The sequence below is a fragment of the Danio rerio genome, chromosome 9, assembly GCF_049306965.1.
Source record: "Danio rerio strain Tuebingen ecotype United States chromosome 9, GRCz12tu, whole genome shotgun sequence".
Classification (NCBI taxonomy): Eukaryota; Metazoa; Chordata; class Actinopteri; order Cypriniformes; family Danionidae; genus Danio; species Danio rerio.
This window is the reverse complement of record NC_133184.1, coordinates 26,631,001-26,645,863: the sequence shown is the minus strand read 5'-3', so window position 1 is coordinate 26,645,863 and position 14,863 is coordinate 26,631,001. Positions and strand designations below refer to the sequence as shown.

The following is a 14,863-nucleotide window of genomic DNA, read 5'->3' as shown; positions in this document are numbered from 1 at the left end:
TAAAGTTATGGCTAGATGCTTAGCAACCAAAAGCTAATTGTATAACACATGTGCTTTACACAGTTTCCGAAACACAGCACATTGTGTACTCAGCCATTAAAGCAATCAATTGGAAAAAGGTCAAATGAAAAAATGGTGATGGAATACACCTGAAATGGAGTGAGCACAGCCATTCTATTGTCTTACAGTTTTATAACAGTTTCAGTAAATTCTGCAATGTATAAAAATGTCAAAGACATTGCACAGAGTAGCCATTCAGTCAATGACCTTGACACCAATAATATGCAAATAAGAATGTTAACCCAGGCTTTAGAATGTCAGTATATGAATACCAAGGATTAATTGTTAAACCTGCATAAAGGAGCTTTGTAAAGCGTGAATTAAGATAAGAAAGAATTCTGTTTACCCGTGGGTTTAGAATGATCCTGGGTTAACTAGATCAAATGTGAAAAGTCCTTCTGCAGTGTTTACCATTGCATTTCAGATCAGGGCCTTTTATATGCAACATCTATTGGCTAAATCCATAATGAGGCAACTTGAAGAATCAGATAGAATTCTGTCTTTGAATGTGAAGGCCTTTGTTGTTTTGATTTAACATCTCATTTCATGGAGCAGCTATATGTTTAGACTTTTCTGGCTTCCGCTGAGCCACCGTTTCTGAGCGCTTCATAAACTTGTTAAAGCAATTCTGAATGACTCCCAACCGCAGTTGGCTCAGTTCCTCCTCTCCTGCCACTGTTATCAGCACGGAGTTACCGAGGGTCAGAGGAGTGAAACATTTCCACTTCATCTCAATTCCCATTGCACGCTCCTTCTCCTCTCTCTCCCTCTCGCCACTTTTCGCCCGTGGATCAAAGCCAAATGAATCTGACATAGAATATAAATAGTGTTCACACTCAATTCAGCAGCTCGGAGAATCGCAGATCTGTGAAAAACACAAACTATTGAAACTGAGAACTTCGTTAAAAAACCTGCGTGACCCTAAAGAATTCTGGACTCCAGTCAGTGCAATTCTCTCTCGCTTTCTATATCTCGTTATCTCTGAGGTGTAAAGGAGTGAATGCAAGAAAGTACTCTTTTAAACGCTGCACATTTCAGATTAAAATGTCAATAAAAACTGCAGTTGACATGTTATACTATTATTTCATTTGATTGCTAGACAGGCAGTCGAGGCAGAGTACCATTTCTACATGAGCAGATCTACTGAAGCAAGGCCAGAACACGGTGACTTTGATGTTCATACGCCCTACCTGAGCTTATTCCTTGATCTTTGAGTTATTACTGTTGCATTCATTTCCCCTAGGTTCGCATTTAGTATCCACAAGGGAATATCCTCACACAGCTCTACTGACAAGTCAGACAATGAGAATTGTGGTGCAGCCATAGGCCATCAGAGAAGACAGGTCAAAAAGAACAACTGCAGCGCTTACATAATGTGCCTGGAGCAAGATGAATACTGTCTTTCCCTGTACTCTGATACCTGAATAAAAGCCATCTCCTCTGTCAGATCCACACAGCTGGCTTACTCCCTGCAAAGTTTTAAGAGTGGCAGCAGCATTTATTTGAAGGAGTGAATCTTGTTCTGTGTCTGTGCAGAATAAAGAAGTCACTCCTACTATCTGAACAATGGTTGACATGGTAACCATAGAGGCATTTTGGCATCTACAAACAAGAGTGATGCCAACAGCTATTGACCAAATTCATGTCCAGCAATTGTTACTGAATTCAAGTATATCACTGCATCTTTTGTGCTTCTGTTGCTCTCTTTAAAATAATTATGCATGAGTAAATTTTTACTTAATAATAATAAAAAACAATATTGATTTATATATAAATATTTAAGCTGTTTTCCCAGAGATGGGTTGCGGCTGGAAGGGCATCCGCTGTGTAAAAACACAGCTGGATAGGTTGGCAGTTCATTCCGCTGTGGCGACCCCGGATTAATAAAGGGACTAAGCCACAAGAAAATGAATGAATGAATGAATGAATGAATGAATATTTAAGCTGTACAAATGTATATAGCTACCTACTTTTTAAAGACATTTTAGTCATTACATTTATATACATCCATCTGTATTTTAACTTATATTCAATATCTAGAAATACAGTTAGGTCCATACATATTTGGACGTTGACACAATTCTTACTGTTTTGGCTCTATACACAAAGACAGTGGATTCGACATGAAACGAGCAAGATGTGGTTTAGCAGCAGACTGTCAGCTTTAATTCGAGGGTATTTACATCCAAAACAAGTGAACGCTGTAGGAATTACAACAGTTTGCAAATGTGCCTCCCACTTGTTAAGGGTCCAAAAGTAATTGGAAAGAAAAATGATCATTAATCAAACTTACACCTTTTATTACTTGGTTGCAAATCCCTTGCAGTTAATTCCTGCCTGAAGTTTGGAACGCATAGACATCACTAGACACTGGGTTTCATTCCTGATGGTGCTCTGCCAGGCCTCTACAGCAACTGTCTTCAGTTTCTGCTTGTTCTTGGGGCATTTTCTTTTTTCTTCAGCAAGTGAAATGCATGCTCAATCAGGTCATGTGATTAACTTGCCATTAAATAACATTCCCTTTCTTTCCCTTCAAAAAGTATTTTAGTTGCGTTTGAGGGTATGCTTTGGGTCATTTTCCATCTGCACTGTGAAGTGCCGTCCAATGACTTTTAAAGTATTTGGCTTAATATGAGCAGAAAACAATGCCTGTAACACTTCAGAATTCATCATTCTGCTTTTGTCAGCAGTCACATCATCAATAAATACAAGAGAACCAGTTCTATTGACAGCCATACATGCCCACGCCATGTCACTACTACCACCATGCTTCACTGCTTAGGATCATGAGCAGTTCCTTTCCTTCTCCATACTCTTCCCATCATCTGGTACAAGTTAATCTTGATCTCATCTGTACATAGGATGTTGTTCCAGCACTATGAAGGCTTTTTTAGAACTCTATTCTGGCCTTCCTTTTTTTGAGGCTCACCAATGGATTTCATCTTGTGGTGAACCCTCTGTATTCACTCTGGGATGTTGAGATTTAGACTGTCAGAAGATTAGAATTCGCTCACTCACTATCCTTTGACTATCCTTTGGCTTAGTCTCTGCAATTACATTGCATTATGTTTGTGGCTGGATTAATTTACTGTTGGCATTTTATTAAAAATAATTAAAATACAGAATCCATGAAATCTTATTAGCAGGCTATCTTTTTGTAAGTATGTGTTGAGTGTCTAACTTGACATTCCTGCTTCACATTAATAGTAATCATAGTTGCAATCCATATCTTTTTTATTCCCTTGCTTTTCCACTTGTAAGCTTAATATCTCCAGTTCTTTAGCACTTTGGTCTTAATTATATGGCACATACTGTCTGTACTGGGAAGAAATGTGCTTTTGATTTAACTGTTTAACATTCATAATATCACGAAAGATTCATTTTTTTTATTCATTTTCCTTTGGCTTCTTTATTTTTTCCTTTATTCATCAGGGGTCGCCACAGCAGAAACTACGGCCAATTTAGTTTATTCAATTCACCTACACTGCATGTCTTTGGACTGTTGGGGAAACCGGAGCACCCGGAGGAAACCCATGCAAACATGGGGTGAACATGCAAACTCCACAAAGAAATCTGAGGGGGTTTATATACTGGTCCAGCCGAGACTTGAACTAGTGACCTTCTTGCTGTGAGGTGCCCGGGCTAACCACTGAGCCACTGTGTCGTCCTCATGAAATTAAATTTGTTTGTAGAATGCATTCCCTGTCCTAAATAACCAAATATGTTTCCTGTAGATTAGGACATTCACTCATGGAGTGACAGCTTGTATTTTTCAACAATATGTACACTATCATTACTCTTCTTAATATGTCTGTCGTGTGACAGTGAGGAACATGGAGTATCAAAGCAACAACAACAAAAAAAGAATATCACACAACTGAAATAAGCAGAAGAGAACCCTGACCTTGACAGCTCCCACTCGCTTTCCTCATTTTGCCAAATTTGAATAGCGTCTGCTTGTGTCATCTCTGCTGTTCTCAGAAATGAATACGCCTGTGTCATTTTCACAGCAATCTTTGCACCATCACACCCGAGACTGCACACTTTTGCCATCTTGAAATTACTTTTGGAGACAAAGGCATGCTCTAAACCCCTCAGGTCTGAGTTGCAAATGACTGTGATGGTAAAGAATGAGCAAAGACAATGTGGCTGAATGCTGCCTTTCCCCTGGGGACCCCGGAAAAGTGACGGCACAAGCGAATCCTTTATTGAGTGTCAAACCTCTTTCTCTCCCTGTGTTTAACATGTCACAGCTCAAGTTTCCAGAGGAGAATGAAGATGTTCTGTTGCTGAGATCTATTATTGATGTCAACCTTCCCAAATTTCTGGCTCATGACCTTCCATTATTTGAGGTACAACATCAGTATTCTGCATAAAACACAAATAATAATGTGTTCATTAAAATGTGTAATTAACATTCATCACTGTGAATCTGTCCAGGGCATCACTTCCGATCTGTTCCCAGGAATCAAGCTTCCGAAACCAGATTACAGCGTGCTGCTTGAGGCTATAAGGGAAAATAGCGCTAAGATGAACCTGCAGGTCACTGACTTCTTTGCTGAGAAGATCCTGCAGATCTATGAAATGATGATTGTGCGTCATGGCTTCATGCTGGTGGGAGAGCCTTTCGGTGGGAAGACGTCTGCTTACCGTGTGCTCGCTGCAGCCCTGAATGACATCTGTGAGAAGGTGCTGTAAATGTTCACAGAAACTACTGCAGCACAAATAGTCACAGTGGGAGTAGAATTTTTCGCATTCAAAATTGTACGTCTTACATAAGATATTTTTTTCAAACTTTTGTTCTTTTATCCTACTTATTGACTCTTTTAAAGCACTTTTTTTTCTTGTACCCAGAGGATGTGAACTCCCAAAGTATCTAACACTCCCACATTACTCAAGCAGTTCCAAGTGGATGTGAATTTGTATCACAATACCACAATACAAACTGCTCTTTTTGCATAATAGAACACTTAAAAAAGGCTGCAAAATGTTTTCGTGGAAAGAAAATGTGATTTCTTGTGTTTCTAGAGAACAGGCAACACAGTTAGTGATGGTGCTGCTATAAATCACTGCACTGAAGAACATTCATACACATCGCTAATAGGGCACAATTGAAAACATTGCTGCTACATTTTATGGAAGTTTTGTAATTGTATTATAGAGTAAATACAACTGTTTTCAACTTTTTTGACTGCAGAATCTGATGGAGGAGAACAGGGTTCAAATCACTGTGATCAACCCCAAGTCTATCACTATGGGCCAGCTATATGGCCAGTTTGATCCCGTCTCCCATGAGTGGTCAGATGGAATCTTGGCTGTAAGCTATAGGGCATTCGCCATTTCCCAGGTACTGTTACTATTCCATATATTTCACATCTGTCACTCTCTCCTTCTAATTATTCATTTAGGTTCATTCGTTCGTTTGTTCGTTCGTTCGTTCGTTCGTTCGTTTGTTTGTTCGTTCGTTCGTTTGTTCGTTCATTCATTCATTCATTCATTCATTCATTCATTCATTCATTCATTCATTCATTCATTCTTATCACAGTTCCAAGACTTTTTCTTCCTCTTCCTATTATGCATCCATTTATCAATCCATTCCCCCTCCTTCTATTCATTCTTCTGTTTACTTCAGCTACTATTATGCATCCATTCACCCTCTTTCTATTCATTAACCTATCCGTCTACACTGCTGTCCATTCATACATTTGTTCATTCAAATATATAGATATCCATCTAGCCCTCCCCCTTTTTATCCAAATATATCTGTTTACATACACTCATCCCTACCATCCTTACTACGTTCAGACATTCACAATGTCCTTTTATCCCCCATAGAGTTTTTGTCCCTGTTTTACTTCACCCTTTATTATATTTCCCTGCCATCCTTTCATTTATCCATCTACTTTAAACATGCAAACATTTATGCATCCATTTTTTGTTTACATATAGAACTAGACCTCTTTCCTTTCATTTATTCATCAATCCATCTCTCCATTTAGCCCTCATTCCCTCTGTTTATCCGGTTATATCTCTCTTCTTTCATCCATCCATACATCCATCCATGTAGATTATTTATTCTTCTGTTTGTTCATTCCTACATTTATTCATCCATTTGTTATAGTTTATCCATAGATCTGCTTCTGTCCATCCATTTCTCCATCCGTCTGTCCTTTTGTTCATCCTTCTTTTCAGTCATCCATTTTTTTGTTCATCCATCCATTCGCCCATCTTTTGTTTTGGATTGAAACATATATAACAATGAATGCTAAATTTAAAAACTGCTGTCTGACATGCACATCTTTTATTTGTTTTCACCATGATAACACTAAAGCAGGTCGCACACCAGAAGCGCCGCTCGGCGGCGCGCCGCGCAGCGCCACGCCGCACCATGCATTTTAGAATTCTAATCATAGGTTTCTATCAGGATACACACACCGGCGCCGCAAGTCGGCGGCTGTCGGCGGCGCCCGGCGACGGCTCAGGACGCAGTTCATTTTTCAGCCGCGCCACAGAGCGCCATCTGATTATTTTCATGTTAAATATCATTCGAATGTGCGCGTCTGGTGTGTGATACCTTAAACTGTCATGTACGCGCCGTGTCGCGGCGCCGAGCGGCGCTTCTGGTGTGCGACCTGCTTAAGCCTAAATATCATAGTTCAGAGTTCAGTCATTGCCACATTCCTAAAGATTACAGTTCAAACCTTTGTTTCTTTTGCTCACAATTAAAATATTTGCATTTAAACAGTTGTCATAAGACAGAGTAGAATATTATCTATTGTACAATAAGAAAGTGGTGAAAAAATTAGATGCTCTTATAGCTGTAATTATAGCTGTAATTTAGCAATAAAAAGCAAAATAAGAGTAGGCAGTTGCCAGATGTTTGCCACTAGCTCATTTTCGTATTTGATTTTCACAATCATGACCATTTTAGTAAGAAATTGTTTTTTTTTTTTAGGGGAAAGTATGTCAAAACAATGCAAGCATTTCATGCATGTGATATGTTAAACTCATTTTACAGTGTTTAAGTTTTAGCATTAATATTTTTTTGACTGAAAAAACTTTCATAAGAAAATCATTAGACTGAAATGTGTAATTCTTTCAGTGTCCTACAGCAGGAAATATAGTATATACAATATTCTGCATTTTATTGAGACTTAACACACTTCAAAGTTGAGGTTAGATTGTTCAATGTTTAAATTAACTGTGTGCTGTCTCCCTAACAGAGTCCTGATAGAAAGTGGTTAATATTTGATGGGCCTGTAGATGCAGTGTGGATTGAGAACATGAACACAGTGCTGGATGACAACAAGAAGCTTTGTCTCATGAGTGGAGAGATCATCCAAATGTCCCCGCAGATGAGCCTTATCTTTGAGCCCATGGACCTGGAGGTGGCTTCGCCAGCCACGGTAAGATGGCAGATGTTAAACTTACAAATAATGCAGAGTGCTTCAATTCAAAACATTTTGGTAGTTATTGTGAGTAGAAAAATCTCTTACAAACTAATTTTAAAAGTGTATAATAGATTTATGCAGAAACACTTTGCAATGGGACTAAAGAATGAAGGGAGGGTATTGCACATCCTAAATATTATTTATTCTTTAAGTGAGAAAAAAGTATGTACAAATTCACAGGTCAGAGTTTACACAACTTGATCTTTCACAGCAAAGTTCACTTGAGCTTGCGTTTCTGATGTCCTGCATTTGCATGCCTGTTAATGGAATGTCAAATGTCAATGGGATGGAAAGTGCAGTGTGACCACCCATTTAGATCAATTATTTTGTTATTCAGGAAACCTTATGATTATAGTGACATTTTAAAGAGGTAATTTGGAAAATCTCTAAAAGGGGTAATTTGTAATGTTGTGTCAAATTTAGTTCCAAAGCCTCTTTGATAAAATGTCCCCTAGGCAGTGCATAAATGAAGCCAGTTAAACGTCTGATCTAGTTTTTTCTTCCACTATATTTGTTTTTAAATAATCTGTCATTAACTGGGTAACTGTGTGTATTTAAATAGTGGATGCACAGATTTGGACGGGGTAGTTCCATCAGTTTAATGACTGTTTAAGCAGTAATAATGTTATTAATTAGTATTGAGAATTATTGCGTCTTCACTGAAGCACACAGTACACAGACAGAACTGTGCACAAACAGAAATATTCAACAGCGCAGACAATTGCCTTGTGAATTTTATTAACACAAGAGCTTCACTTCTGAATCTCTATATTATATTTTCTCATCAACAAAGAGGAAACATTGCTTTTTGAAGTAATTAAATTTTCAGCATCAGTAGGCTGTTATTAAAGAAACACTACTGTGCGAACACAAGTAATCCACAAACACACAATTTCTCTCCCTCTCTCCAATTCATTTAAATGATTAGTTGATGTAAAATAATTGTACCTTTATCTCATACACCTTTTTCTCTGTGTCTGAATTATGTGAGTAGAATGCTAGGGGGAATGCTAGTTACTAGTTATGCATTTTGGGAATTTGAGACATCGGAACTTAAATCCTATTGATATCTATAGGTTTATTGAATCACATATTGACTGATTTGCAATAAACTGTAAGCGCACAGTGTAAAAATGTTTAAGTCAGTACAAAAAAAAAAAAAACACAATCCTTATTTCCTTTAGTTTTTTCTTGTTGACTCAACTTTTGAAAACATCAGCTGCACTGACCTACAACTACTTGTCAGTAATACAAAAAACATTTTGTTGGGTTACATAAGATTATTGATTAGTTTTCCGGAGAGGTGAACTACTCTGTAACAAAACTTTTTAAGTTGTGCAAACTGAACATTGTTTGTTGAGTGAACAAACAAAAAAGAATCTTTATTTCCTTTCGTTTTTTCTTGTGTACTCAACATTTTTTATTTATTTTTTTTTAAAGATTTATTTTTGGCCTTTTTTAGATAGGACAGTATTGAGACAGGAAGCAAAGTGGGAGAGAGAGAGGGGGTAGGGAAATGTTATCAAGCCGGGATTCGAACTCGCAACGCCCTGATGTGCTATTGCACCATATGTCGACACGCTAACCACTAGGCTATTGCGCCGACTACTCAACATTTTTTATTATTATTCATATTTTTTTTTCCTTTAAATGATAGGACAGTAGAGAGTATAGGGGAAGGATTGGCATAGGACCTGGAGGCAGGGATCAAACTCAGGTCGCTGTGAACACCAGAGTGCCATATGTCAACGCACTAACCACTACACCATTGTCGCCAAAGTGTACTGAACTTTTGAAAACATCAGTTGCACTGACTTAGATTATCTTAAAGTTGAGTAAACAAAAAAAAAACTCTTTTGGAAATTGGTATTGAGAAATAATAAATTATCAGAACAAACATAGTTCAATTGAAAAAAAAAAACTAAAACAGAGACAAATGTTAACAAAACATTTATTAGACACCGAATTAGAAACAGGACAGGAGGCAAAACAACAATAATGGTAAACAAGACAGGGATCAAAACATGGCAGGACAAACAAGGAAAATGCTTTGTAATGCTTCACATGTGAAACATGCCTTCATGTTTTTTCAACTGAACTATATTTGTTTGTTCTGATATTGTATTATTTCGTAGTATCAATTTCCAAAAAAAAGTTTTTTAGTCCAGTCAAGTTTTTCAGTCCACATGGCACTATGGTGTTCACGATGACCCGAGTTCAATTCCCACCTGGAGGTCCTATGCTGATACTTCCCCTCTCTCCTCTCCTCATACTATACTCTCTACTGTCCTATCAGTTAATTGTGAAAAAAACAAATGTTGAGTACATGAGAAGAAAGAAAATAAGATTATGCTTTTTTTTGTTCACTCAACTTCACTCAACAAAAAATGTTCAGTTGAAACAACTTAAAAAGTTTTGTTACAGAGCGGTTCACCTCTCCAGAAAACTAACAATTCAAAAATACACAATACACAATTCAAAATAAGGCAACGCAGTGGCGCAGTAGGTAGTGCTGTTGCCTCACAGCAAGAAGGTCGCTGGATCGAGCCTCATCTGGGTCAGTTGGCGTTTCTGTGTGGAGTTTGCATGTTCTCTCTGCGTTTGCGTGGATTTCCTCCGGGTGCTCTGGTTTCCCCCACAGTCCAAAGACCTCCAGTACAGGTAAATTGGGCACATTAAATTGTCCGTACACACTAATACACTACAGACAATTTAGGCTACCCATGAGATGGGTTGTGGCTAGAAGGGCATTCGCTGTGTAAAGCAAGTGCTGGATAAGTTGGTGGTTCATTCCGCTGTGGTGACCCCAGATTAATAAAGTGTATAAGCCAAAAAAATGAATGAATTTAAAATAAATGAAGTAATCCAACATCAGTGAGTGAAAGTTCCACCCCTTCCTCTACGTGAGCAAACATGCGACCGTTGAGAGATTGAAGTGTCCAACATTGCACACTTCTTTTTAATGGTTCAATAAGTGCACCATCCGGGTATTAAAAAGTGCATTTATTCTTGGCAAAGAAATGGCGTAGAAAAGTGCATAAGTATGCGATTTGGGACGCACCTAGTGATTCCCATTTTCTACATCTGACAAACTACTGAAACTGAAACTTGTGAATTATCATGTTATTGCTCTCAGCATTGATCACAGTGCCTTTTAAGTGCCTTTTCTTATTTCGAAATCCTTTTTTGTACTATTGCACTAATATTGCACTAATATTCCTGTAATACACCCCACCTACAAAGGCAAACCTACATTGCACATACAGTATTTATCTTCTTTAAATACAGTACAGTCTAAAAATATGATGAAATCTGATGAAAATATATCCTCACATTTCCCAAAGCGTTTTGTTATATCTTTATCAGCGGAGACATCTCTCAGACTGCCTTTGATGTTTTGCGTTGGGGGGAAAAAAGTAGACCATCAAATGGGATTGTCGTTGTAATTCGGCAAACCTGTCAAATGAGGACTTGCCAATTGACTTGCAGTGCCACAATAATACACCCACATTATCCCCCCTCCCTCCTTTCCATCCCACTCAAGAATGGAATAATGGCATGTTGCTACTGAATTTCTTTCTTTCAGAAACACCGACGCAATTTCCTCCCTCTATTTATCTCAGCGTCTTCTCCTAAGATGGCTTTGTACCCGACAGAGCTTCTGCCTCACACATCTCAGCCCAAGGAAAGGCTCTTATGATTGTGGATGCCGGCTTTTGCAGGCCCAGTGTGGGCAGAAGACTCTGATTCAAAAGAATGGCTGATGATGACAGAGATTAAACGAGCGTGTTATGGATAAGGAAAGCATATGAGACTATCAAAGTGTGTGTGTATGTGTGTGTGATTGTGTTGTGTGTGACGGCCACCAGATCAGATCAAAGTAGACGCTGGAGATAGAGCCAGAGGGAAAGAGTGAGACAGAGATCAAATCCGTGTGAATATCTTGTCTTGTTTTGACGGAAGCAGAAAGAGATCTGGCTATAGCACAAGCACAAACCATCTCCCTTTGGCTCAAATCTGTCTCTAGCAATTTCTCTCGTGCTCTTCTTCTTTTTATGTATTAATGCTTGACTCATATGTCCTACTGCAAACTAGACCAAAGTTCAATTAGAATTCATTTGAACACGCTTACATGTTCTTGAGGTCGTGCTTGGCCCAGATGTTACACCTGCGCATAAATGCCTAGTTTGCAATTCACTTACACCTCTCCCATTCACATGGGCCTTTCGTGGGAGCCGGTATCCGACAGCTGTTTCCATCACGTAACCTTGATGAGGTACTATTCATCAAACTATTAAGCACAGAAGACCTTTATCTTTATGAGTAACCCAGTACAGCTGCCTCGCAGATGAATAAAATGGAGTTTGTTTGAACTATTGCTCCTTTCCAGATGGTTGAGTAATATATAGACTTCGTACCCTTTGGAGTGCTACTGTGGTCATAAGTGCTGCTTGTGTGAAACTTTTTGATATTCGCAAAAGAAGTCATGCCAGTATCGCTACTGAGTCAAATTTCCGACTGTGTTTAAAAAGTTGGAGTGAGTATGAATTCATTCATTCATTCATTTTCTTGTCGGCTTAGTCTCTTTATTAATCCGGGGTCGCCACAGCGGAATGAACCGCCAACTTATCCAGCAAGTTTTTACGCAGCGGATGCCCTTCCAGCCGCAAACCATCTCTGGGAAAGGAGTATGAATTGTATTTTTAAATAAATTAAATCTTTTATTTAGCAATAAGGCATAACATTAATTTTACATCAAGAATTATATTTTAAAGAAAGGCTGAACTTTCTATTTATCAAAAAAAACCTTTATAAATATTCCAAGGCTTCCACGATAAAAGCTCTAAACAGTATAATTGTAATGTGAAGGGACGCTTTCACTAGAGATGCGGATTCAAATGCAGTTTTTGTTGCAAGAGAATGGTCAGGCAGGCAATGATCACAATCAGGAGCAAACGGTAACATGCAGGCAAATCCAGAAGATTGATCATTAAGCAGGCAGTGGTTGTTCTGGATGGCTAACAACATAACCAAAACAAAGCAAGGGTCACACACGGCAAGGAAAGGAAAGGGAAGGGAAATGCGTCGTAAAAAACAAAAAAACAAAAAAAAAACAGATAAACGAGACTTAGCAACTGGTGTGTGTGTGTGTGTGTGTGTGTGTGTGTGTGTGTGTGTGTGTGTGTGTCTGCTGCTTTTAAAGTCCATGTAATCAGTTCTGAACAGCTTTAGCTCAGTGTGTTAGCAATCAGCGGAAAACAAGAACAGGTGTGAGTGTGTGGTGCATGAGGGGATTTGTAGTCCATATGTTGACAGATTTGGAGTCCTAAGTGGAAGTAAATAATTCCCAGCAATCTACAAGTCTGGATCGCTGGTGATTTTGACAAGAATATGTATGTAAATATAAAGTATGGAAGTAAAGTAATAACATATTTCTTAAGCGTCAAATCAGCATATATTTCACAATATTGTTGTTTTTGGCATCACTGTGGCGTAGCATGATCGGCTCACAGCAAGAAGGTTGCTGGTTCGAGCCCCAGCTGGGTCAGTTGGCATTTCTGTGTGGAGTTTGCATGTTCTCCCCTTGTTCCTGTGGGTTTCCTCCGGGTGCTCTGTTTGCCTTACAGTTCAAAGACATTTAGTACAGGTGAATTGAATAAGCTAAATTGGCTGTGGTGTGTGAGTGTGTGGGTGTTTTCTAGTGATGGGTTGCGGCTGGAAGGTCATTCGCTGTGTAAAACATATGCTAAATAATTTGGCAGTTCATTCCACTGTGGCGACCCCTGATTTATAAAGGGAGTAAGGCGAAAAGAAAATGAATGAATGAATGTTTAAGCTGTACAAATGTATATAGCTACCTACTTTCTAGAGACATTTTAGTCATTACATCTATATACATCCATCTGTATTTTAACTTATATTCAATATCTAGAAATACAGTTAGGTCCATACATATTTGGACGTTGACACAATTCTAACTGTTTTGGCTCTATACACAAAGACAGTGGATTCGACATGAAACGAGCAAGATGTGGTTTAGCAGCAGACTGTCAGCTTTAATTTGAGGGTATTTACATCCAAAACAAGTGAACGCTGTAGGAATTACAACAGTTTGCAAATGTGCCTCCCACTTGTTAAGGGTCCAAAAGTAATTGGAAAGAATAATAATCATTAATCAAACTTACACCTTTTATTACTTGGTTGAATGAATGAATATTGCTGTTGTGTTGTTAAAAAACGAATGCACCATTGGTGAGAATCTAAAAAATAAATCAGTAAAAATATTCTTGATCAAGCTGGGATTTTTGCTGATTTTTGTGCAGGTGTCTCGGTGTGGTATGATCTACATGGAGCCTCACATGTTGGGATGGCGTCCTGTGATGTTGTCCTGGCTCAACACCGTGCCGTCCACTTTGAGCTCCATGCACAAAGACCTCATTACTGGCCTCTTCGACCGCATGCTGCCTGCTTGTCTTCAGCTCATCCGCAAAGGCACTAAGGTAACTGTGCTGCAGACAATGAGTTTGGCCTTTCCCACTAAATTAAAAGGCATCTTTAATATCAAAAGCAACAACTGCACACACTGAATTATTAGGTGCCTTTTGTAAAACCTTGGCAAATTATTTTAGTCCCCCGATCTCTCAAGCTAAGCCAGATGTTTTTTTTTACATGGATGAACTAATTGTTGAGGCGTTGGGAGAGAATTTTTTAATGGCAATGAGACATCGGGCCCTATCATACACCTGGCTAATAAGACATGCATTTTTTGCTATTTTCAGACAAGCAAAACCCTAATTTTCACGTTTACGCCACGTTCTTTAAATAGCAAATGGGTGTTCCGATTTAAAAAGATGTGTTAGGCACATTGTTGGTGCATTGCTATTTTGAGAAACTGAAAAAGACCATGCCATTGACCAACTAAAAGCTGTCCTAAGTGTATTATTTATTATATGCATATTAATATTTGTTTAAAAAAAAACTAATTTAAATTTGTCCAACTTTTGGGTTTTGGATCATATGGGGCATAAGAATAAGACGTGTGTTTGGATATTTTGTTTTTTGTTCACATTTCATTATTATTTTTCATTTACTCGTTTGCTGGAAATTAAAACTGAATTTAAAAAATAGTTTTGAAACGAATCTTTGTGCTTAACAAGCAAAATTAAATATGCAGGCTAAGAGATATCTTTAGTGGAGTGCATACAATACCATTTACTTATCTATAAAAAGTAAAGAAGTAAAGTAAAGAGTAAAAGTAAAGTACAAGTGAAGAGGGTGAATGGAGGAGGCTCATTCTTTGTCTTCACGCTACAGATGGTTTGTTTAACTGTTTTCTCGCTATTGAAGCGTTC

General features: G+C 38.3%; 1 protein-coding gene across 1 annotated transcript in view; it reads left to right on the top strand.

Moving 5' to 3' along the window:
• Positions 1–14,863, top strand: part of dnah7 (dynein, axonemal, heavy chain 7) — a 109,427-nt gene that overhangs the window by 36,208 nt on the left and 58,356 nt on the right. Inside the window, exons 30-34 of the mRNA XM_685051.8 lie at positions 4,314–4,412; positions 4,501–4,749; positions 5,258–5,407; positions 7,284–7,466; positions 13,835–14,011. Coding sequence (XP_690143.4) covers positions 4,314–4,412; positions 4,501–4,749; positions 5,258–5,407; positions 7,284–7,466; positions 13,835–14,011 — 858 coding nt within the window. The remainder of the gene's footprint in view (positions 1–4,313; positions 4,413–4,500; positions 4,750–5,257; positions 5,408–7,283; positions 7,467–13,834; positions 14,012–14,863) is intronic.